Source organism: Anolis sagrei, chromosome 3 (assembly GCF_037176765.1).
Source record: "Anolis sagrei isolate rAnoSag1 chromosome 3, rAnoSag1.mat, whole genome shotgun sequence".
Taxonomy (NCBI): domain Eukaryota; kingdom Metazoa; phylum Chordata; class Lepidosauria; order Squamata; family Dactyloidae; genus Anolis; species Anolis sagrei.
The window spans coordinates 12,967,995-12,990,679 of record NC_090023.1 but is presented as its reverse complement, the minus strand read 5'-3'; the positions used below and the strand labels follow the sequence as shown (position 1 = coordinate 12,990,679).

The window sequence follows — 22,685 nt, the reverse complement described above, 5'->3', positions numbered from 1 at the left end:
TTTTTCCTTCCATTTTCCCCAGCACCATACTCTTCTCTAAGCTTTCCTGTCTCCTCATGATGTGCCCAAAGTACTTCATCTTGGCCTCTAATATCCTTCCCTCCAATGAGCAGTCAGGCTTTATTTCCTGAAATATGGACTAATTGGATCTTCTCGTGGTCCAAGGCACTCTCAGAACTTTCCTCCAGCACCACAGTTCAAAGCATCTATCTTCCTTTTCTCTGCCTTCCCTATGGTCCACTCTCACATCCGTAGGTGACTACGGGGAATACCATTGCTTTAACTATGCCGATCTTGGTTGCCAGTGTGATGTCTCTACTCTTGACTATTTTATCAAGATTGGTCGTTACTCTCCTCCCAAGAAGTAAGCTTCTCCTGATTTCCTCCGTGTGCACTAATCTTTGCACCTAGAAATACAAAGTCTGTCACTGGCTCCACGTTTTCTCCCTCTATTTCCCAGTTGTCAATCATTCTTGTTGCCATAATCTTGGTTTTTTTGATGTTTAGCTGCAACCCAGCTTTTGCGCTTTCTTCTTTCACCTTGATTAGAAGGCTCCTCAGCTCCTCCTCGCTTTCAGCCATCAAAGTGGTGTCATCTGCATATCTAAGGTTGTTAATGTTTCTTCCAGCAATTTTCACCCCAGCCTTGTAGTATATACATGTAATAAAGTATACATGTAATAAAGTATACATGTAATAAAGTATAAAATTTCATCTTAAATCTGCTTCACTAATTTCAAAAGAGAATGAAGATAGATAGATATAATAAACTGTAGTATTTGAACAGGATGTAGAAGTAGTACTCTTTCCAACATAGTGCAATTGATTTTTTCGTCCCTCAAAGATTTGGTTCCATCTCATGACCCATTTAAGGTGGAATCAGGTGTCAAACAGGGATGTGTTATTGCTCCAACCTTATTTTCCATCTTCCTTACTCGGATAATTCATCTTGTTGATGGGAAGCTTCCCACCGAAGTGGAAATCATCTATCGGACAGATGGCAAGCTATTTAACCTCAAGCAGACTGAAAGCCAAAACCAAGGTCACAGCGACATCTGTTATAGAACTGCAATATGCCAATGATAATGTAGTCTGTGCACATTTATAGTATATTAACAGAAATGCTCAGTATATTGTCAGTATATTTGTATATAAAGTGGAGTTCAGAAGTAAAAAATATTGAATTCTACACTAATGTGTCCCACACCTGCCTTGATTGTAGCACCTGCTAAGGTACAGAAATTGACCTTATATATATGACAGGAATTATTGTTTCTTAGTTCCTGGCATTTTTGATAAGCAGAATTTTGTCTAAAATATAATTTGCTAATTTCAAAAGAACAAATATTTAACTAAAGATTTTCTGTATTTCTAGGTTCTTTGGGAGAAAAATGATATTTTTCCCTGATCCTCTCCAGTTTTTCTCCCTGATCCACATATGTATCTCATCTTGCATATGTCTAAAATGAGATGGCTCTCACCATAACTGTTTTTCATTTTAGGAAGGGTTGAAACACACTGGTAGAGCACTCACTGTGCATACAGAATGTCTTGGGTTTTATCTTATTTTAGGACTAGGTACGGTCCACCATAAATGGCACAGTGGGTTAAATCACTGAGCTGTTGAACTTGCTGACAGAAAGGTCAGCAGTTCGAATCTGGGGAGTGGGATGAGCTTCTGCTGTTAGGCCCAGCTTCTGCCAACCTAGCAGTTCGAAAACATGCAAATGTGAGTAGATCAATAGGTACCGCTTCGGCAGGAAGATGATGCTCCATGCAGTCATGCTGGCCACATGACCTTGGAGACATCTATGGACAACGCTGGCTCTTTGGCTTAAAAATGGAGATGAGCACCACCCCCAGAGTTGGATACAACTAGACTTAATGTCTAGGGAAAACCTTTTCCTTTACTGTCCACCATCTAGAAGAATGTACAGTATTTGATATAGAGTTTTTTTGGAAAGATGGTAGCTCAGTGGGAGAACACAAACCATGAACATGGAAGGTTTCCTATTTTATCTTCTTTTAGGACTAGGAAAAATCCTTCATAAAGAACCCTAAACTGAGACAAAAGAAATTTGAAACGGGGTGAAAAATCTTGAACTTGACGAACCAGCAGCCTGAGTCAATAGAAGGTAGCTTCACATGTCTTCCATAATGTACTGTATACTGTTATCTATGTTTTGCTACAGATTGACCACTTTGGGTTTTCTGAAGATCGCACTTTCAAACAACGTTACCTCATAGCTGAGCAGCATTGGAAGAGAGATGTTGGGTCAATCCTCTTCTATACTGGCAACGAAGGAGATATCACCTGGTTTGCAAATAATACGGTGAGTAGAGTTGTGGTTCTGAGAGTGGAAACAGTCTTGGCTTTCTGCCTTTGTACAACATCTCGAAATGCAATGGAAGTGTTTAATTGTCTTCATCTCTTCCATTTCTTAAAAGTACATTATTGCTCTCTTCCAGGGTTTTATGTGGAATGTGGCTGAGGAACTTGATGCCATCCTAGTCTTTGCTGAACACCGGTACTATGGGGTATCTCTGCCCTTTGGAAACAAATCATTCAGCGTAAGTATCTCTTCCCATTCAAATTATAATTGAGGAATTAAGAGTTTCATATTCAAGATGTCATTTGAGAACTATTCACTTCCTGGGCCACGTATATCCTTGGAAGCCCGAAATTCTGAAAACCTCAAAGGCAAGTTATTGGACAAAATAGCCACTGGGGGGCACAATTTTACCCACTAATGCTGTTTAGGGGGCTCTTTACTCTAAAACCAGACAAGAATAGCATCTAAAGTTGACTAAATGTAATTGTCATTTACCACAAAGGTCTCCTCTAGTTGCTGCAAAACATGCTGGTGCAGCTCTCTGAGGGTTGGTGGATACCAAAAAAGTACCTCCAATTAACAGCATATACTCATTCCTGCTCTAGAGGCAGGATTCCCACCCAACTTTAATAGTTGGGTGGGAAAAGACATTTCGGCCAGTACTGCAAGTTGCAGGCAATCATTCTAGGGAGTTTCTCAAATAAATGTGGACAGGGTTGCATTTGGTTGTCCACAACATGACAGTTACATGCATGAGTAGCCCTGGTACAGTCCTGCTCCAGAGGACAGGAGCAGGATTCAAAACTATCTTGACAGATTAGAGAGATGGGCCAAAACTAACAAAATGAAGTTCAACAGTGACAAATGCAAGATAATCCACTTAGGCAGAAAAAACAAAATGCAAAGATACAGAATGGAGGACGATGCCTGGCTCGAGAGCAGTACGTGTGAAAAAGATCTTGGAGTCCTCGTGGGCAACAAGTTAAGCATGAGCCAACAATGTGATGTGGCGGCAAAAAAAGCCAATGGGATTTTGGTCTGCATCAATAGGAGCATAGTGTCTAGATCTAGGGAAGTAATGCTACCCCTTTATTCCGCTTTGAACCTGGAATATTGTGTCCAATTCTGGGCACCACAATTCAAGAGAGATATTGACAAGCTGGAATGTGTCCAGAGGAGGGCAACTGAAATGATCAAGGGTCTGGAGAACAAGCCCTATGAGGAGCGGCTTAAAGAGCTGGGCATGTTTAGCCTGAAGAAGAGAAGGCTGAGAGGAGATGTGACAGCCATGTATAAATATGTGAGAGGAAGTCACAGGGAGGAGGGAGCAAGCTTGTGCTCTGCTTCCCTGGAGACTAGGACAAGGAACAATGGCTTCAAACTACAAGAGAGGAGATTCCATCTGAACATGAGGAAGAACTTCCTGACTGTGAGAGCCGTTCAGCAGTGGAACTCTCTGCCCCGGAGTGTGGTGGAGGCTCCTTCTTTGGAGGCTTTTAAACAGAGGCTGGATGGCCATCTGTCAGGGGTGCTTTGAATGCAATATTCCTGCTTCTTGGCAGGGGGTTGGACTGGATGGCCCATGAGGTCTCTTCCAACTCTTTGATTCTATGATTCCTTTTCAATTAAAAGCAAATGGTTTTGTGGATCACTTTGAAAAGCCAGGTCTGCTATAGTATAGATTTTACTACTGCCTTTTTGCTGAATTCTTGGTCACTATTGCTTTTTCCCTTGAGCCTCATGAAAAAGTAGCACTTTCATTGCTTGCGAATGAAGTGAGAGAGCCAATAGCCTCCTTCCACTCCACAAACAGCCTACAATCTCGTTTCAGGATGCCAAGCATCTGAATTACCTGAGTTCAGCGCAAGCTCTGGCTGATTTTGCAGTTCTTGTGCAGCACTTGAAAGCCACAATCCCTGGAGCCCAAGACACTCCTGTTATTGCCATAGGAGGATCCTATGGAGGGATGCTTGCAGCCTGGTTTCGCATGAAATACCCCCATATTGTGATTGGGTGAGTGCTGAAGGTATTTTCTAACCCTTTAATGTTTATGAATGAGTTGAACACAGATGTTTATTTATGCAATATAATGCTGGCTTGGAAGACCATAGTTCTCCTTGAACGTGCTATTGAACCAACTTTATATAGAAACATTACAAAAATCCGAAATGGCACAATTGAACAATAAAAAGCAATGAGAAACCTATAAACACATCAATAAGGGGAAGCTCCATTTCCAAGCACTTTTGGTCTTTGTATCTGATTTCAGAAGAATATGAACAATAGTCTTAATTTTTAAATCCATAAAATTGAAATCTAAACTCAAATCAAATCAGAACCCGGACAAAGGTTTGTTGTTGTTGTTTTTTTTCATAAGTGCTCAATGAAATCCCCATTTGCACAACAGATTGTAACACTATTGTAACACTAACTCCCATGGGTCTGTCTCATTGGATCCTGGAATTGGCAGTGTATGTTGCACTCCAGACCTGAAAACATCTATTGACCACAACACCACACAAGAGTCCAGAAATACAAGCAAACAGTTTACTGTAAAAAAAAAAACCCACATACACACATAAAAAGCATATAAAAAGCAGGAATAAGAAATGTAATCCAAAAAGGTTTAGCAACAGGTATTAACCAAACAACAATCCAAATGTCTCATCAAGTTCCAGAGGTGATGAAGTCTAGGAACAGCCATAAATCACAGGCACAACATAAGTCCACAATCAAAAATGTGTAACTAGTAAAACTTGTAGAGGAGTACATGAACAAGAACCTTGGTTTTGGATAAATTAAATCCAAAACCAAGGCTTGACTTGAACTAGGAACCAGAGAACTCAGGCTTAGCTTCTCACTCTAATGCAGCGTTGCCTGAACTGCCCTTAAGGTAAACAACTTGTTTAATAAACACCCATGAAAGCATTAGGTCTCTCGTGAATTTTTTCCACAACTTTCTCTTGTAATCTCTCAGATCTATGTACTCTTATTTTCACCACTGATTTGTAAACAAAGACTTTTATTGATCTCAGTAGCTACAGGTGGTTTCTCCTAGGAACCCTCCTTATCACTCAGCTCTTCATGCAATTCCTTGTCTTCTGTTGCTCCTTCTGGCTCGTCTGACTGGCTTTGAGGCCCTGCACTTTCCAAGCTAGTTTTTTCACAGAGAGAACCATGATTTCCCAGACCTGAATTTCCCACACTTGAGCCCCTATCACTTTGTGCCACAGGAAAGCCCACAATCCTCTCTAAATCATCAAATAAACCATCAGCCTCTGGTGGCTGATCTACAACATTGTAATCCCTCACCAAACTACAAACCCCAGAATTCCATAGACTGTTGTCTTCACAATTAAATTGGGGTTATGGCTACACATTAGTGTAGTGTGAATGGACTCCAGATCTCTCTGGTAACTGAATTTGTCTTTTCTTTCTCTGTGAGCAGAGCACTTGCAGCTTCGGCCCCTATCTGGCAGTTCGACAGCCTGGTTCCTTGCGGTACTTTTTACAGTATAGTGACCCAAGATTTCAAAAAGAGTGGGAACTGCTGTTCAGAAAGTATCAGGAACTCCTGGGCAGCCATTAACCGCCTGGCTTCCACAGGTAAGCATTCAGTGAAGAGCATACTAAAATTTTGGAGAAGGAAATGAGGTCATTTCTTTCTTTTGCTCTGCAGTACTCTTAGTTTCATACACAACTCATGTTGTACTGTATTTCTGATCGAATGGGGTTCACAAGAAGCTTGAGGACATTTAGACTGAGCTCACTATTGAAGTCACACAAGGGGAATGGGTGGGGATCAGAATATTTGTAGAAAACACTATGGAAGATTTCACTTTTGGTGAGTTAAAAGTGAAGACCCCCACATTTGATCACAGAAGTGGGATTGCCTAAGTGCAAAACCCCACATTTATTTATTTATTTATTTCATATATTTATATCCCGCCCTTCTCCCCACAAGGGGGACTCAGCGCGGCCTCACATGAGCATCAGAGGATGCTAACAACATAACTACCATAAAAACTACAACTCACAATAAAATAATTTTAAAACATCATAAATAAAATTTAACAATAAATTAATAGATTAATGTGCCAGTAAAACCAAGCTGAGCCAGGAGAATCCATGTCACAAATATCCAAATTGCCTTTTTCTGTTGCCGCTGGCCTCTAATCAAACGCCTGGCTCCAGACCCAGGTCTTCAGTTGTTTTCTAAAGGACAGGAGGGAGGTGGCCAACCTGATATCCTTAGGGAGAGAGTTCCACAGACGGGGGGCCACTGCCGAGAAGGCCCTGTCTCTCATCCCCATCAACCGCGTTTGCGACAGTGGTGGGATCGAGAGCAGGGCCTCTCCCGATGATCTTAAGCTTCATGATGGTTCATAGCAGGAGATATGTTTGGACAGGTAGTCTGGGCCAGAACCGTTCAGGACTTTAAAGGTTAAAACCAGCACTTTGAATTGTGCCCGGAAGCTAATCGGCAACCAGTGGAGCTGGCGCAACAGAGGAGTGGTACACTCCCTGTACGCAGCTCCAGTTAACAACCTGGCCGCCGACCGCTGGACTAACTGGTGCTTCCGAGAAGTTTTCAAAGGCAGCCCCATGTAGAGAGCGTTGCAGTAGTCTATTTGGGATGTAACCAGAGCGTGTGCCACTGTGGCCAAGTCAGACTTTCCAAGGAACAGGTGCGGCTGGTGCACAATCTTTAATTGTGCAGTGGGATAATGCACATAGAGGGTTGAAAACCTTCATTTGATGATCCCATCAATGGGATAGAGGGTTGAAATCCCCACAATTAGTTTAAGCAGCAGTGAGATATGAACTGAAACCCTCACCAAGTATGCTTCAACACATCTCATATCTGGGGTAGACATATTTAGGAGAGGTGCTTCTCCAAGTATCTAGGTCCTATGCCATGTACTTTTAGTGTCATTACCAGATCCAAAAGGGAGAGCTAACTCTGTGCCTTAATCGTCACTCTCTGTTTTCTTTCTCCTCTTAGAGGAAGGCTTACGCTGGCTCTCTTGCACGTTTCGCCTGTGCACGCCTCTGAAAACTGGGACAGATGCTGCTACCTTCAAAGGATGGCTAAGTGAGACCTGGGTTAACTTGGCTATGGTTGACTACCCCTATAAGGCTGACTTCTTGCAGCCTCTCCCAGCCTGGCCTATTCAGGTAACGGAACAAAGCTTTCTTTGTCATTTTGCTTCCTTCCCTGTTCATTTGATGCTGATGTTTTCCAGGTTTGTCAAGGCCGGAGATATGTTTTTTCCATGTCAGGAGCAACTTGAGAAACTGCAATGGATTAACCTATTGCGCCATTGCGCCAGCTGCAGTAGTGCAATGGGTCAAACCCTTGTGCTGGCAAGATTGCTGAGCGAAAGTTTGGCAGTTTGAATCCGGGGAGCGGGTTCTCAGCTCCAGCTTCCCATGTTGGGACATGAAAGAAGCACCAGAAAGATGGAGATGGGCAACTCAGATAGCTTTGGTTTGGTTTGTTACACTTCAGCATTCATTATATCAGCTACAGTTTATGGGAGCTGCAAACCATTATTTGGAGAATTGCATCTGATTCTTTAAAAGACCAAAACTAAATAATTTAAATGGGCACAAAATGACTCATGGAAAAAGGCTTTATGACATCCTCCCATTGAATAAATCTTGCCAAGAAAACCACATGATCAGTTTGCCATTAAATCCAAAACTATTCAAAGGCAATTAATAGTAACAGTCATCAGTGAAAATGCCTGTATTTTGCAAAGTAGGGGAGCAGAATATCATGGCTATATGCAAGTCCCTGTTCTCCTCAAGTATTGCAGCAAGAGCTGTATCTGCTTAGGGATATCCACCAGAGAGGAAGCAGTCCTTGTTCTCATATCTGCCAACTACATATGTGGGTGTGCTTTCATGTCACCAGCATCTTTAATGTCACCAGCATATATCACCAGCAACAATACATCTTACCAATTGACAGGTTGGCAGTTCAAAGCCCAGGTTGGGATGAGCACTTGACCTTCAGCCCAGCTTACTGCCCACCTAAGCCAGTGGTTTCCATTTTTTTTTTTACAAGGGACCACTTGAGGAGGGTCTATCTGCCCATGGACCACTCTCTAACATTAGTACCAAAAGGGTTACAAATCAGTTTTTGGTCCACTCTAGATTAGGTTTGGGTTGCTGATTCAGAAAATTACAATGGATAGACCACATCAGCTCTAGTTTCTGATACAGAACATATGCCATGGTCATCGACAGGGAAGGAGTGCAAAAGGAGTGGAAATAAAGTAAAATAAATAAATAAATAAAGAGGAAGGAGGCTTGCGGACCAGATTTTCATCCTCGCGGCCCACTGGTGGTCCATAACCCACAGCTTAAGAACCAGTGACCTCTAAGCAGTTCAAAAACAGCTTTGAGTAGAGAAATTTGGCACCACTTAAGCAAGGAAGTATTTTATGGCACCATAAAATAAATACCAGAAAAATGTCAACAGTCAAAGGAAGGAGGAAGTCTGTGATCAAGGCAACAGCACCTCCCTGTGGCTGGAATCAAGCACAACCTCCAGGACGCCAGAGCTGAGAAGGGGGAATATAAATGCTGTCAATAAATAAGGGTCATTTGTTAATTTGTGATGAACCCATGAATTTCATGGGGATTTTCTTAGGGAATTAATATTTATTTATTTATTTCATATATTTCTATCCCGCCCTTCTCCCCGCAAGGGGGACTCAGCGCGGCCTCACATGAGCATCAGAGGATGCTAACAGCATAAATACCATAAAAATTACAAAATTCACAATAAAATCATTTTAAAACATTATACAACATCAGTAAAATTTAACAATAAATTAATAGATTAACGTGCCAGTAAAACCAAGCTGAGCTGGGATAATCCATATCGCAAAATCCAAATTTCCTTTTCCTGTTGCCTCTGGCCTCTAATCAAATGCATGGCCCCAGAGCCAGGTCTTCAGTTGTCTTCCAAAGGACAGGAGGGAGGTGGCCATCCTGATATCCTTAGGGAGAGAGTTCCACAGACGGGGGGGCCACTGCCGAGAAGGCCCTGTCTCTCGTCCCCACCAACCGCGTTTGCGAGAGTGGTGGGATCGAGAGCAGGGCCTCTCCTGATGATCTTAAGCTTCATGATGGTTCATAGCAGGAGATACGTTTGGACAGGTAATCTGGGTGAGAACCGTTCAGGACTTTAAAGGTTAAAACCAGCACTTTGAATTGTGCCCGTAAGCTAATCGGCAGCCAGTGGAGCTGGCGCAACCGAGAAGTGGTATGCTCCCTGTACACAGCTCCAGTTAACAACCTGGCCGCTGACCACTGGACTGATTGGAGCTTCTGAGAAGTTTTCAAAGGCAGCCCCACGTAGAGAGCGTTGCAGTAGTCTATTCCTTTCTCTGAAATAATGGAGCCCCCATTGGCGCAGTGGATTAAACCCCTGTGCCGGCAGGACTGAAGACCGACAGGTCGTAGGTTTGAATCCGGGGAGAGCTTCCTCTATCAGCCCCAGCTCCTCATGCGGGGACATGAGAGAAGCCTCCCACAAGGATGATAAAAACATCAAATCATCCAGGCGTCCCCTGGGCAACATCCTTGCAGACGGCCAATTCTCTCACACCAGAAGTCACTCCTGACACGACAAAAAGTCACTCTCACTCTGAAATATAGCTTACATCTATTCCCACAGCTATCTTTTGACTAACCATGAGCACCTCTGACTTGTCTAGATTAAGCTTCAGTTTCTTCAACTTTTATTTTTAAATCAAAGTTCAGAGGTGTCCAGGGACAAACATAAGAGAAGTGGACCTTCTTTGGGTATCCCTTCTCCACATTATTTAGGGCTCTGCATTGAATTTTACCACTGGCAACACAGAAGACTAGCTTTTTGAGGCTTAAAAAACCCTTTTCTGTGTTGAGTGTGTGCCCTTTCATGCTGGCTTCTTAAGGCCTAATAAGGGAGCCTCTGAATTTTTGTGGCTGGAAACCCAAGAGTGGTGTGACGGTGACTGTCCTTAAGAGCCTTTGACAAGATACTCCAAACCAGTGACCCCTGAAAGTGAGATAGGGCCTTTTTTCCTTTGCAAATCCTGTTTTTAAAGGTATGCAATCTCTCTGGGTGGCGTAAGCTTGTTCCGTGGAGGGGGCTTTGGGGACAAAGCCATAATGTGATTATCCTGAGAGGTGTATTGAGAGCTTTGGGGATCGAATCCATTCAGATGGCTGAATGTATCTGCTTAATCCTCCTCTTTAGGATTTTTTTTTAGGTGGGGAAGGAAGGCAGGGTTGTATGGTCCCTTTTAGGAAGCAGAGGCTTTTCTCTTTGCTCTCCGCATTCCTCTTCTACTCTGCTGCCTCTTAAAACAAGTCTTTAACTTCCGTATGGTGCATCTGTGCCGGCAAAGGAGCTTTCGGAGATCCTTGGTCTTCCAGCCGAGAAGTTGCTCAGTGGGCTGGAAAAGGCTAGAAGTCGTCTTAATAAGTGATTAACTTTTTTCCTCATTCATGGAGGACACAGAACTCAAAAGCACATTGGCTTCTATGGAAGCCTCGCTGTGTCTCCCTAAGGGTGCATCTCCAATGCAGAATTAATGCAGTTTGAGATCACTTTAACAGTCGTGGCTCAATGTTATGAAATCCTGCATTTTGTAGTTTGGTGAGGCTCCACCATTCTTTGGCAGAGAAGTCGAAAGACCTTGCAAAGCTACAACTCTCACAGTTCCATAGCATTGAGCCATGGCAGTTAAAGTGGTTTCAAACTGCATTAATTTTACAGTTTAGATTTTTATTTTTTATTTATCGTGTCAGGAGCAAACCAAATGAGGAGAAGTGGCCAACAAACTTCAAACAACAGATTGGTGCAAGACTGGGAAAGGCATACGGCAAGGCTGCATACTCCTCACCCAACCTTTTTAACTTGTATGCAGAGCACATCATGCGAGGATGTGTGGGGCTGGATGAATGCAAAGCTTGTGTGAAAATTGCTGGAAGAAACATTAACAACCTCAGATATGCAGATGACACCACTCTGATGGCCGAAAGCGAGGAGGAGCTGAGGAGCCTTTTAATCAAGGTGAAAGAAGAAAGCGCAAAAGCCGGGTTGCAGCTAAACATAAAAAAAACCAAGATTATGGCAACAAGAATGATTGACAACCGGAAAATAGAGGGAGAAAATGTGGAGGCCGTGACAGACTTTGTATTTCTAGGTGCAAAGATGACTGTAGATGCAGACTGTGGCCAGGAAATCAGAAGACGCTTCCTTCTTGGGAGGAGAGCAATGTCCAGTCTCAATAAAATAGTAAAGAGTAGAGACATCAGACTGGCAACAAAGATCCGCCTAGTCAAAGCCATGGTATTCCCTGTAGTCACCTACGGATGTGAGAGCTGGACCTTAGGGAAGGCTGAGCGAAGGAAGAGAGATGCTTTTGAGCTGTGGTGTTGGAGGAAAGTTCTGAGAGTGCCTTGGACTGCGAGAAGATCCAACCAGTCCATCCTCCAGGAAATAAAGCCCGACTGCTCACTGGAGGGAAAGATACTAGAGACAAAGTTGAAGTCCTTTGGCCACATCATGAGGAGACAGCAAAAGCCTAGAGAAGACAATTATGCTGGGGAAAGTGGAAGGCAAAAGGAAGAGGGGCCAACCAAGGGCTAGATGGATGGATGGCATCCTTGAAGTGACTGGACTGACCTTGAAGGAGCTGGGGGTGGTGACGGCCGACAGGGAGCTCTGGCGTGGGCTGGTCCATGAGGTCATGAAGAGTCGGAGACAACTGAACGAATGAACAACAACAACAAGGGCAACAAACAACAACAATAATCCAGTATATATATCTCGTTTGCTGTGATATACTGTGTTTTTGTGTCAGTAAAATAATAATAGTAATCATCATCATCATCATCATCATGCCCAAATGTGAACACTGATGGAGTCCCTTGACATTTGGGAGTTGGGAATGCTCTAACAATCATTCATTGGACCAAATTTGGCACAAATTTTGTCATTTGGGAGTTGTAGTTGCTGGGATTTAGAGTTCACCTACAATCAAAGAGCATTCTGAACTCCACCAATGATGATATTGAACCAAACTTAGCTCACAGAACTCCCATGACCAACAAAATACTGGAAGGGTTTGGTGGGCATTGACTTTGAGTTTTGGAGTTGTAGTTCACCTACATCCAGAGAGCATTGTAGACTCAAACAATGATGCATCTGGACCAAACTTGGCACAAATACTCAATATGCCCAAATGTGAACTCTGGCGGAGTCCCTTGACATTTAGGAGTTGGGAATGCTCTAACAATCATGCATTGGACCACATTTGGCACAAATTTTGTCATTTGGGAGTTGTAGTTGCTGGGATTTATAGTTGACCTACAATCAAAGACCATTCTAAACCCCATCAACAGTGGAAACGACCCAACTTAGCACATGGAACTCCCATGACCAACAAAATACTAGAAGGGTTTGGTGGGCATTGACCTTGAGTTTTGGAGTTGTAGTTCACCTACATCCAGAGAGCACTGTGGACTCAAACAATGATGGATCTGGATCAAACTTGTCACGCATACTCAATATGGCCAAATGTGAAAACTAGTGGATTTTGGGAAAAATAGACTGTGACATTTGGGAGTTGTAGTTGCTGGAATTTATAGTTGACCTACAATCATAGACCATTCTAAACCCCATCAACAGTGGAAACGACCCAACTTAGCACATGGAACTCCCATGACCAACAAAATACTAGAAGGGTTTGGTGGGCATTGACCTTGAGTTTTGGAGTTGTAGTTCACCTACATCCAGAGAGCACTGTGGACTCAAACAATGATGGATCTGGATCAAACTTGTCACGCATACTCAATATGCCCAAATGTGAAAACTAGTGGATTTTGGGAAAAATAGACTGTGACATTTGAGAGTTGTAGTTTCTGGGATTTATAGTTCACCTACAATAAAAGAGCATTCTAAACCCCACCAACACTGGAATAGACCCAATTTAGCACACAGAACTCCCATGACCAACAAAATACTGGAAGAGTTTGGTGGGCATTAACCTTGAGTTTTGGAGTTGTAGTTCACCTTCATCCAGAGAGCACCGTGGACTCAAACAATGATGGATCTGGGCCAAACTTGTAACGAATACTCAATATGCCCAAATGTGAAAACTGGTGGATTTTGGGGAAAATAGACTTTGATTTTTGGGAGTTGTGGTTGCTGGGATTTATAGTTCACCTACAATAAACGAGCATTCTGAACCCTACCAATGATAGAATTGAGCCAAACTTCCCACACAGAACCCCTATGACCAACAAAATACACTGTGTTTTCTGATTATCTTTGGAGACACCCCCCTCACGACCCCCCCCCCCAGGGATTCTGTCCTCCAAGTTGAGAAACGCTGGTCTGTACTGAGATTGCTGTCCCCCCTGACTCCATTAGTCTGCAGCCTTAGTTTATTGTGGATTTGTTGTTTCCATTTAAACCCTGCTTCCTTTTTCTTTTTATTTCTAGGCAGTTTGTAAATACTTGAAAAATCCCAAACTGCCAGACAAATTGCTGCTCCAGAATATTTTCCAGGCAGTAAATGTCTACTACAACTACACAGGACATGCATCGTGCCTGAACTTAACTCAGACTGCCACAAAAAGCCTTGGGATTCAAGGCTGGTATTATCAGGTCAGTGTCTACCACCATCACCCTTGGAACCCAATGGCAAAAACTAGAGCCCTTAGCTCTTGTGAATCTGAAAATTCCCAGGATGAATCTGGTTTTAATTATTTTAATTATATTGTTTATATGTTATTGTTTTTTTAAATTGTGTTTTAGTTTGTAATTCTTGTTTACGCTGATCTTGGTCCCCATATAAGCCGCCTTGAGTCTTAATGACTTAGATGAAGGGCTAGAAGGCAGGACCATCAAGTTTGCAGACAACACCAAATTGGGAGGGATAGCCAATACTCCAGAGGACAGGAGCAGGATTCAAAGCGATCTTGACAGATTAGAGAGATGAGCCAAAACTAACAAAATGAAGTTCAACAGTGACAAATGCAAGATACTCCACTTAGGCAGGAAAAACGAAATGCAAAGATACAGAATGGCGGACAATGCCTGGCTCGAGAGCAGTACGTGTGAAAAAGAGCTTGGAGTCCTCGTGGACAACAAGTTAAACATGAGCCAACAATGTGATGTGGCGGCAAAAAAAGCCAATGGGGTTTTGGCCTGCATCAATAGGAGCATAGTGTCTAGATCTAGGGAAGTCACGCTACCCATGCTCTATTCCGCTTTGGTTAATACCACACCTGGAATATTGTGTCCAATTCTGGGCACCACAATTCAAGAGAGATATTGACAAGCTGGGATGTGTCCAGAGGAGGGCGACTAAGGGTCTGGAGAACAAGCCCTATGAGGAGCGGCTAAAGGAACTGGGCATGTTTAGCCTGAAGAAAAGAAAGATAAGAGGAGACATGATAGCTATGTATAAATATGTGAGAGGAAGCCACAGGGAGGAGGGAGCAAGCTTGTTTTCTGTTTCCCTGGAGACTAGGATGCGGAACAATGGCTTCAAACTACAAGAAAGGAAATTCCATCTGAACATTAGGAAGAACTTCCTGACTGTGAGATCCGTTCAGCAGTGGAACTCTCTGCCCCGGAGTGTGGTGGAGGCTCCTTCTTTGGAAGCTTTTAAACAGGCTGGATGGCCATCTGTCAGGGGTGCTTTGAATGCAATATTCCTGCTTCTTGGCAGGGGGTTGGACTGAATGGCCCATGAGGTCTCTTCTAACTCTTTGATTCTATGAGCCCCTTCAGGGGATATAAAATTATTATTATTATTATTATTATTATTATTATTATTATTATTCTATATGTTGTGCCTGCTACAGTTATACATAGCAAACCACTTATAGTATGAATGTGCTGTCCGCTTCCCACCCATCGTATTTTCCTCAAGGCTTGCACTGAAATGGTGATGCCCATGTGTGCCGATGGAGTCAACGACATGTTTGAGCCTCAGAAGTGGGACTTCCACACCTATTCGGAAGAATGTTTCAAGAACTGGGGAGTGCGGCCACGTCCATCTTGGATCCCGACTTTCTACGGGGGGAAGAACATCAGTGCCCACAGCAACATCATCTTCAGGTGAGCACGATAGTGTGTGATTGTTCTGTCGCTGCTGGGCCTGTAATTAGTTGACTTTAAAGGCAGGATGTGTAACCTTTGCCCAGCGGGAAGCCAGGGGCCTAAGGAGAAGTTCTCAGAGGTTTCCACCAAAAGAGTCTTCAGATGGCTTGAGAAGTGCAACCAAGTCTTTTATTAATGAACACTCAAACAAGAACTTCTCTTATCTTCAGTAAAGTTAAGCAAATGATTCCAAACTTTTAGGGAACTGGTGAATTCTTAATCTTGCCCACAAAGGACAGGCAACTGACTTCACTAACGTTTTCTTTAAAGGAAAATCCCCCTTTTTAACTTCTCCCAGGCTGACTGAAATCCAACCCTCACTGATGTGGGCTCCACTACTGGGCCGAACTGCTTCTCGAACGCCGAGTGGACCTACCAGCAAGGCAGTGGATGTTCTCCAGCTGGAGTTCTTTAGTCTTTTAGGCTGTTTGCCTGGAAATTCTTAAAGCTGTGGGAATGCTTCCCTGGAGTTCTTAAAGGTTGAAGCTTTTGTACAGGGGAAGTTACACACATCCTATACATAAGCTAACCTGGCTGAGACTAACTAACAAAATGACTCACTTCCCTTCCCAATTACCCTGAGCAAGGGCAGGACCAAAACTTAACGATGATGGACAGGTGGCCTGCCCTATGACTGCAGCCAAAAGAAGCCACCTATCTGCAGAGTCCCTGAAACTTAGGACTACAAACAAACATTCAATGCAAAGCAAACAAAATTGGAGCTCCTGGTACAGCTGTACCAGAACAATGATGTTCACGTCAACTAGGTATCTGTTGTCCAGTGGGGTGGGATTCTGTTTTCCTGCACCAGCTCTGAGTTGTTTGGGAGAAAGGCAGCGTATAAATAAAGGGATGGGTAGAAACTTCCTTTCTGTAGCCCAGTATTGTCTTCTCTTCATGGCAACAGCTCTCCAGGATTTAAGGCAGAGGCATCTCCCATGTTCGGCTTACTTGACTCTTGTAAAAGGAGCTGCAAGGCAGCAAACATGGACATTTTGCATGTAAAACTTGTGTCTACTACTACGTTGTGACTCCTAAAACAACTGAAATTTTACACCGAAGGCCCCTCTGCTCACTTGGCATAGTTCACTGACTTATATATTACTGTGAGCCACCTTAAGTCCCCTGAGGGAGGAGAAAAGCAGGGTAAAAATGAAGTAAATAAAGTAAATAAATATAAATTGGGGAACAGGCCCTTTTCCTGCAATGTAGGGAGGCAATTCTTATAATGGGTTTTAGGCAGGGCCCAACAATTCTTGCTTCCCAACTTTATGGTAAGTACTGTTATGAATGGATTGAATGGATTGTATGTTTGGGGTCTGGCTAGAGCCTATTAAGTTGTAAATAAGCAATTGTCCTATTTAAATAAGCTTCAACATAGGTACAAGTTTAAGTAACTTCAATAGTGAAACGTACACAATATATATACAGTTTACAACATAATTTCATAGGACATATTGCATCAATGAATATATCAAACTTAAAGGCAGTTCATATTGTGTTTAGTCCATTTGAGAATATGTCCGTGATGTTACAACAAAAGTTCACGTTGTATTCCACAAACTTGAGAGTATCAAAACTGGAAACAGTTCATGTTGCTTTCAGCCAACTCGGGAGTCCACAACAAGGTTCCCCGAGTGCTTTTGTGTCCTTGTTTCAAGAACAAAATTCTCTTCTTCAGGCTTCTTTCATTAAATCAAAGGTAATAGTACTTCTGTGGTTTTTACTAAATTTAGAGAGGACAAAATAATAGATATGCTAAGTAGCACCCAGTTATATTTCGAAAATTCTTATATAAACAAAACAAGGAATTTACTTAGATTAATAGCATCAATGGCTCTGCAAAGAAACTTCAATGTAGCGTAGCCTGCTTCTGCTTTCAATTGCGAGCAATGAGATACAGCACTGTGACATCTAGGAAATTAATATTAGTGTGGCTATGAGTGCTTGTGAAAACTTGGAAAACTGCATTGTGGAGAACAAAGTAGGTGAGGAATTGGTTAACTTTGGCAAGAAAGATGCCGTTGAGAATCAACCTGAGATCTTTGAGTGTAAACAATACATTGTTTACATAGTAAAAGACAATGACACTTTAAGAAAGAAGTGGCCACCTACCAAAGCAGTCTACCAAGGCAGTCTTATCTGTTCTGGAATTGATGAGTCTCCAGCAGGCCTAAGCTGAATGACAGAGGTCACCTAAACAACCAAAAAGCTGTACATAAGGAGACCCTTTTCCTTTTCAACTGTGTGTCAGATCTGCAGGAATGTAGCACTCTCCACCTGCTTCTCTTCTCCATCAGCAGGCCTGAATGGAGGAGGATGGTGAGCATGAATGTTGAATGTTGGGTGTTGGATCATCTGAGGAGGCCCTGCTCTCGGTCCCGCCAGCATCACAGGCACGCCTGGCAGGGACGAGAGACAGGGCCTTCTCAGTGGTGCCCCCTCGGCTGTGGAACTCCCTTCCTACAGATATCAGATCAGCCCCCTCCTTATTGGCATTTTGGAGGAAAGTGAAGACCTGGTTGTTCGAGCAGGCATTTGATTAGGCAGTGTAATTGACTATAGGAATACGGAATAACGGATGATGAGACTGGATTCTGATTCTATTGATGAGACGTGAATGATTTGTCATATTGATGTTTAATTGTTGTTATGCTATTGTTTTTAAATGCTCCAATGATTTTGTAATGTGTGTATTGAAATTACTGTTGTTAACCGCTTTGAGTTGCCTAGGGGTTGAGAAAAGTGGTATATAAATAAAGTAAATGAATGCATGAATGGATTATGAGTGAATGTTGAGTAAATGTGATATTTCCCCTTTGTTTATAGTTATTATAAAACCAGTACTGGAATCTGTGTGTCGGTTTCTTTCTCTGAAAGTGGCTGATATATTCTGTCCCACTGAAAATGGATTAAAGAACATTATAAAGGTTCAAAACATATTCATGACAGTACCAGTGTAACAACTGTGTCTCATCCTTGTATGCATGGGAATAGTAAGAGATAGAAGATGCTAAAAGTACCATCTAGTCCAATTCCTTGACAAGGACAACTAAAATTTATTTATTTATTTACTATATTTGTATACCGCCTTTCTCAGCCTGAAGGCGACTCAAGGCGGTTTACAGTCGGCAACACTTCAGTGCCCCAATACCATAAAATACAATTAAAAACATTAGCATATAATATCAAACCATAGCAAGATCAATAAAAACATACATCATCAGCGTCTCCTTGTTAAAAACATTGTCCAGTCAGATCTTCCAGTCGTTCCGTTATCCCATGTTTGCCTGTTACATTGCATTTGCAAACGCTTGCTCAAAAAGCCAAGTTTTGATTTTTTTTCAAAAAGTTAAAAGGAAGGCAGCCGATTTGATATCCCTATGAGCCGAGGGGCCACCACTGAGAAGGCCCTGTCTTTTGTCCCCGCTGGATGTATCTGTGATGAAGGCGGGATCGAAAACAGGGCCTCCCCAGATTATCTTAAAGTTCTAGATAGTTCATAAGGAGAGATGCGTTCGAACAGGTAATTTGGACCAAAACTGTAAAATACTGTGAATAGATGGCCATCAAGCCTCTTTTTAAGACCTCCAAAGAAAGAGAGTCCACCACTTACCAAGGCAGTCTGTTCTTCTGTTGGATAGCTCTTATAGACAAGACATTTTCCTAATGTTTACATGGCTGGAAGAGCCTTCACAGTAAGGCCCCATCTCTGAAGGGCCACAGTGATGGGAATTCTAAAGATTTTCCTAAGATGGCTGATGTTGTGTTTCTTCTGCTTCCTTCCAGCAACGGTGGGCTTGACCCCTGGTCTGGGGGTGGAGTCACAAAGAACATCACCAACACTCTGGTGGCCGTCGTGATCCCGGAAGGAGCTCATCACTTGGACCTTCGCTCCAATACGCCTTTCGATCCGGATTCCGTCCTGCAAGCTCGCCTCTTGGAAGTTCACTACATGAGGCTGTGGCTGCAGCAGTACCGCCAAAGATCTCATAGGCACCCCAAATAACGAAAGACTCTGGGATGTTTGTAATGATTTTTTCCCCACGATGATGTCACTAGATGTTATCATCAGTGTGGCTTGCCTCACAAACATTCTCGATCTCTCCTTTCCTCTCTCCTTCTTCTGTTCCAAGCCTCTGTTTGAGCCATCTGGTTCAATGAAGAATTTTTGAAGAAGCAGGTATAAGTCCTCCCAGGACTCTGATGCCAGTTGCATCACTGAGTCTTTGCACAGGCATTTCCTAGCTGAGCTCAGGGACTGAAACATATTTACAGGGGAATGGGGAAGCAGGTACCTTCCCCTCTGTCTCACATGTGTACATGGCTTATTTACAAAATTTATTGCAATAGGATATTTGGGGGTCATGGCATTAGTGGCTTTAAGGCAAAAAATGTAATCAGCTGATTGGTCTCCAGCCCTGTAGTACATCTGTTGTGGGACTACTGCTTCCATTATCTTCATCATAGGATCTGATGGGAGTTGGGAGTCCAGCAATATCTAATTGTTGAGAGGTCGCCCACTTGGATAGCTGCCTTTAATAGTTGTGGTACACTCTGAATGTCATCTCTTGAGGAAGCAACACAGTGACTAGAGGATGCTGTCTCTAGGAAGCTCCGAAGCAGGACATAGAGCATCTGGCAGGTCTAGTAAAAAGCATCAGATGGATCTGATGTGTGTTGGGAGTCCAGCAATATCTAATTGTCGAGAGGTCAACTACTATGATAGTTGCCTGTAATAGCAGTGGTATACTCTGAATGTCATCTCTTGAGGAAGCAACACAGTGACTGGAGGATGCTCTCTTTAGGAAGCTCCGAGGCAAGACATAGAGCATCTGGCAGGTCTAGTCAAAAGCATCAGATGGATCTTTGGATTGATCCAGCAGGACACTTAGATTCACAGAGTTGGAAAAGACTCAAAGCGATATCCAGTCCAACCCCGATTCTGCCATGCAGGATTACATAATCAAAGCACTACCAAAAGATGGCCAGAAGAGGAGGCTCTACCACACTCCCAGGTCACTTAAATCTATGGCCGATTAGGACATTGTAATATTTCAAGGGCAGAGGGACAAGCAGAGAACTTCCTTTATGTCTGGAAACCAAAGGCACTGAAACTGTGAAATCTATTTTGCCACAAATTGAGACCCTTGGAGTTTTCTCTCTTTATTTGGAATGCTGCATTTCAAGTATTCTGTTTTTAGGAAATGGGTTTTGGTTTCCCATAGAGACCCGTCGAGGCCGCATTGCCCTGTATATGGCAGTTGTGGGCCTCCCAACTTCCTGGTTGCCAATAAATGGAAATGCAGGAGGGGGATCAGGGTGGGCGGTATGGCCCACAAGCTTTGTATGGTCTGCTATTTATGCATCCAGAAAAGGCCAGAAAAGGCCCACTAGAAGTGGACAGAGAGGGAGGGAGGAAGGGAGGGAGGGAGGAGAATAGGAAGAAAACAAACTCAGGAACAATAGACCGTTGACAGCCAGCAGGTCTGGTCTTACCTTCTTACACAACTCTATACAAGGTGCAACAACTAGCAACAGGCTTCTAGTCAATTTGTCCCATTAATTCCTTTACCAAAGGATATTTTGATTGAACCACACTTTTGTGTCTTTCTTGCTTTTCTTTTTTCTAAGTCAGCAAATTCTGTGGACTACATAGGTGGGATAGTTTCGCTAACGCCAGACATTCGGACACTTTTTGGGTGAGCTTCTTGGCATTCAAATCACAGTATCCCTCCTGCTTTTCATTCCGCAAACACTTTGAATTCAGCTTTTTGGGTGTGGTGTTTCACGGCACCATTGCAGGGATTCTGTGACAGGCTTTCTGTATTTGCTCAGGAAAATGCTGTATTTTATGTCTAAACTGTATACTGCTCCTTCTTACTGCCTACCATAGCAGGAACAACAAAAAATAAATCATCATGTATTCATCCTGTTGTGATTTGCATTTTTTTTGTTTGTGTGAAAATAATAATAATAATAATAATAATAATAATAATAATAATAATTAATAAAGGTAAAGGTAAAGGTAGTCCCCTGACATTAAGTCCAGTCATGTCTGACTCTGGGGTGTGGTGCTCATCTCCATTTCTAAGCCGAAGAGCCAGCGTTGTCCATAGACACCTCCAAGGTCATGTGGCCGGCATGACTGCATGGAGCGCCGTTACCTTCCCGCCGGAGCGGTACCTATTGATCTACTCACATTTGCATGTTTTCAAACTGCTAGGTTGGCAGAAGCTAGGGCTGACAGCAGAAGCTCACGCCGCTCCCCGGAATCGAACCTGCGACCTTTCGATCAACAAGCTCAGCAGCTCAGTGCTTTAACCCACTGCGCCACTGGGGCAGTGGGTTAAAAAATAAATAAATAAAATAATAATAATAATAATCTTTATTTATACTCCGCCACCATCTCCCCAATGGGGACTCGGAGCGGCTTACATGGGGCCACGCCCGGACAACATGTTACAGCAAAATAAAACCAAAACATAAACAACAAGCAACATCATCAAAAATGTATTGTCGAAGGCTTTCATGGCCGGAATCACTGGGTTGTTGTAGGTTTTTTCGGGCTATATGGCCATGGTCTAGAGGCATTCTCTCCTGACGTTTCACCAGCATCTATGGCAAGCATCCTCAGAGGTAGTGAGGTCTGTTGGAACTAGGAAAAAGCATATAAAATATGTTATCATAATGTAAACCTACAATAGACATTTATTATCTGTTCAAATATGTTATTTTGTTTTTACTCAGCTGTGTGGTGTTTTTATGTCAGAGGGCTTCTTCCTGGCCTGGCCTGCAACATTTAGCTTATAAAACCCTAAACAGTTCCAGCCCAGTTTACCTGTCTGAACATATCTTCCTCTACAAACCACCAAGGATGTTAAGATCATCCGCTTTGGTTAGACCACACCTGGAATATTGTGTCCAATTCCGGGCACCACAATTCAAGAGAGATATTGACAAGCTGGAATGTGTCCAGAGGAGGGCGACTCAAATGATCAAGGGTCTGGAGAACAAGCCCTATGAGGAGTGGCTTAGGGAACTGGGCATGTTTAGCCTGAAGAAGAGAAGGCTGAGAGGAGATATGATAGCCATGTATAAATATGTGAGAGGAAGCCACAGGGAGGAGGGAGCCAGCTTGCTTTCTGCTTCCTTGGAGACTAGGACTCGGA

At 43.0% G+C, this 22,685-nt stretch overlaps 1 protein-coding gene across 1 annotated transcript in view; it reads left to right on the top strand.

The window, feature by feature from the left end:
* PRCP (prolylcarboxypeptidase) overlaps positions 1–21,443 on the top strand; it is a 49,935-nt gene extending 28,492 nt beyond the window's left edge. Inside the window, exons 2-9 of the mRNA XM_060771201.2 lie at positions 2,193–2,333; positions 2,470–2,571; positions 4,165–4,346; positions 5,782–5,939; positions 7,339–7,511; positions 13,846–14,010; positions 15,284–15,471; positions 19,303–21,443. Of these exons, the coding sequence (XP_060627184.2) occupies positions 2,193–2,333; positions 2,470–2,571; positions 4,165–4,346; positions 5,782–5,939; positions 7,339–7,511; positions 13,846–14,010; positions 15,284–15,471; positions 19,303–19,522 (1,329 nt within the window). The 3' untranslated portion in view covers positions 19,523–21,443. The remainder of the gene's footprint in view (positions 1–2,192; positions 2,334–2,469; positions 2,572–4,164; positions 4,347–5,781; positions 5,940–7,338; positions 7,512–13,845; positions 14,011–15,283; positions 15,472–19,302) is intronic.
* Positions 21,444–22,685: the final 1,242 nt, after the last annotated feature.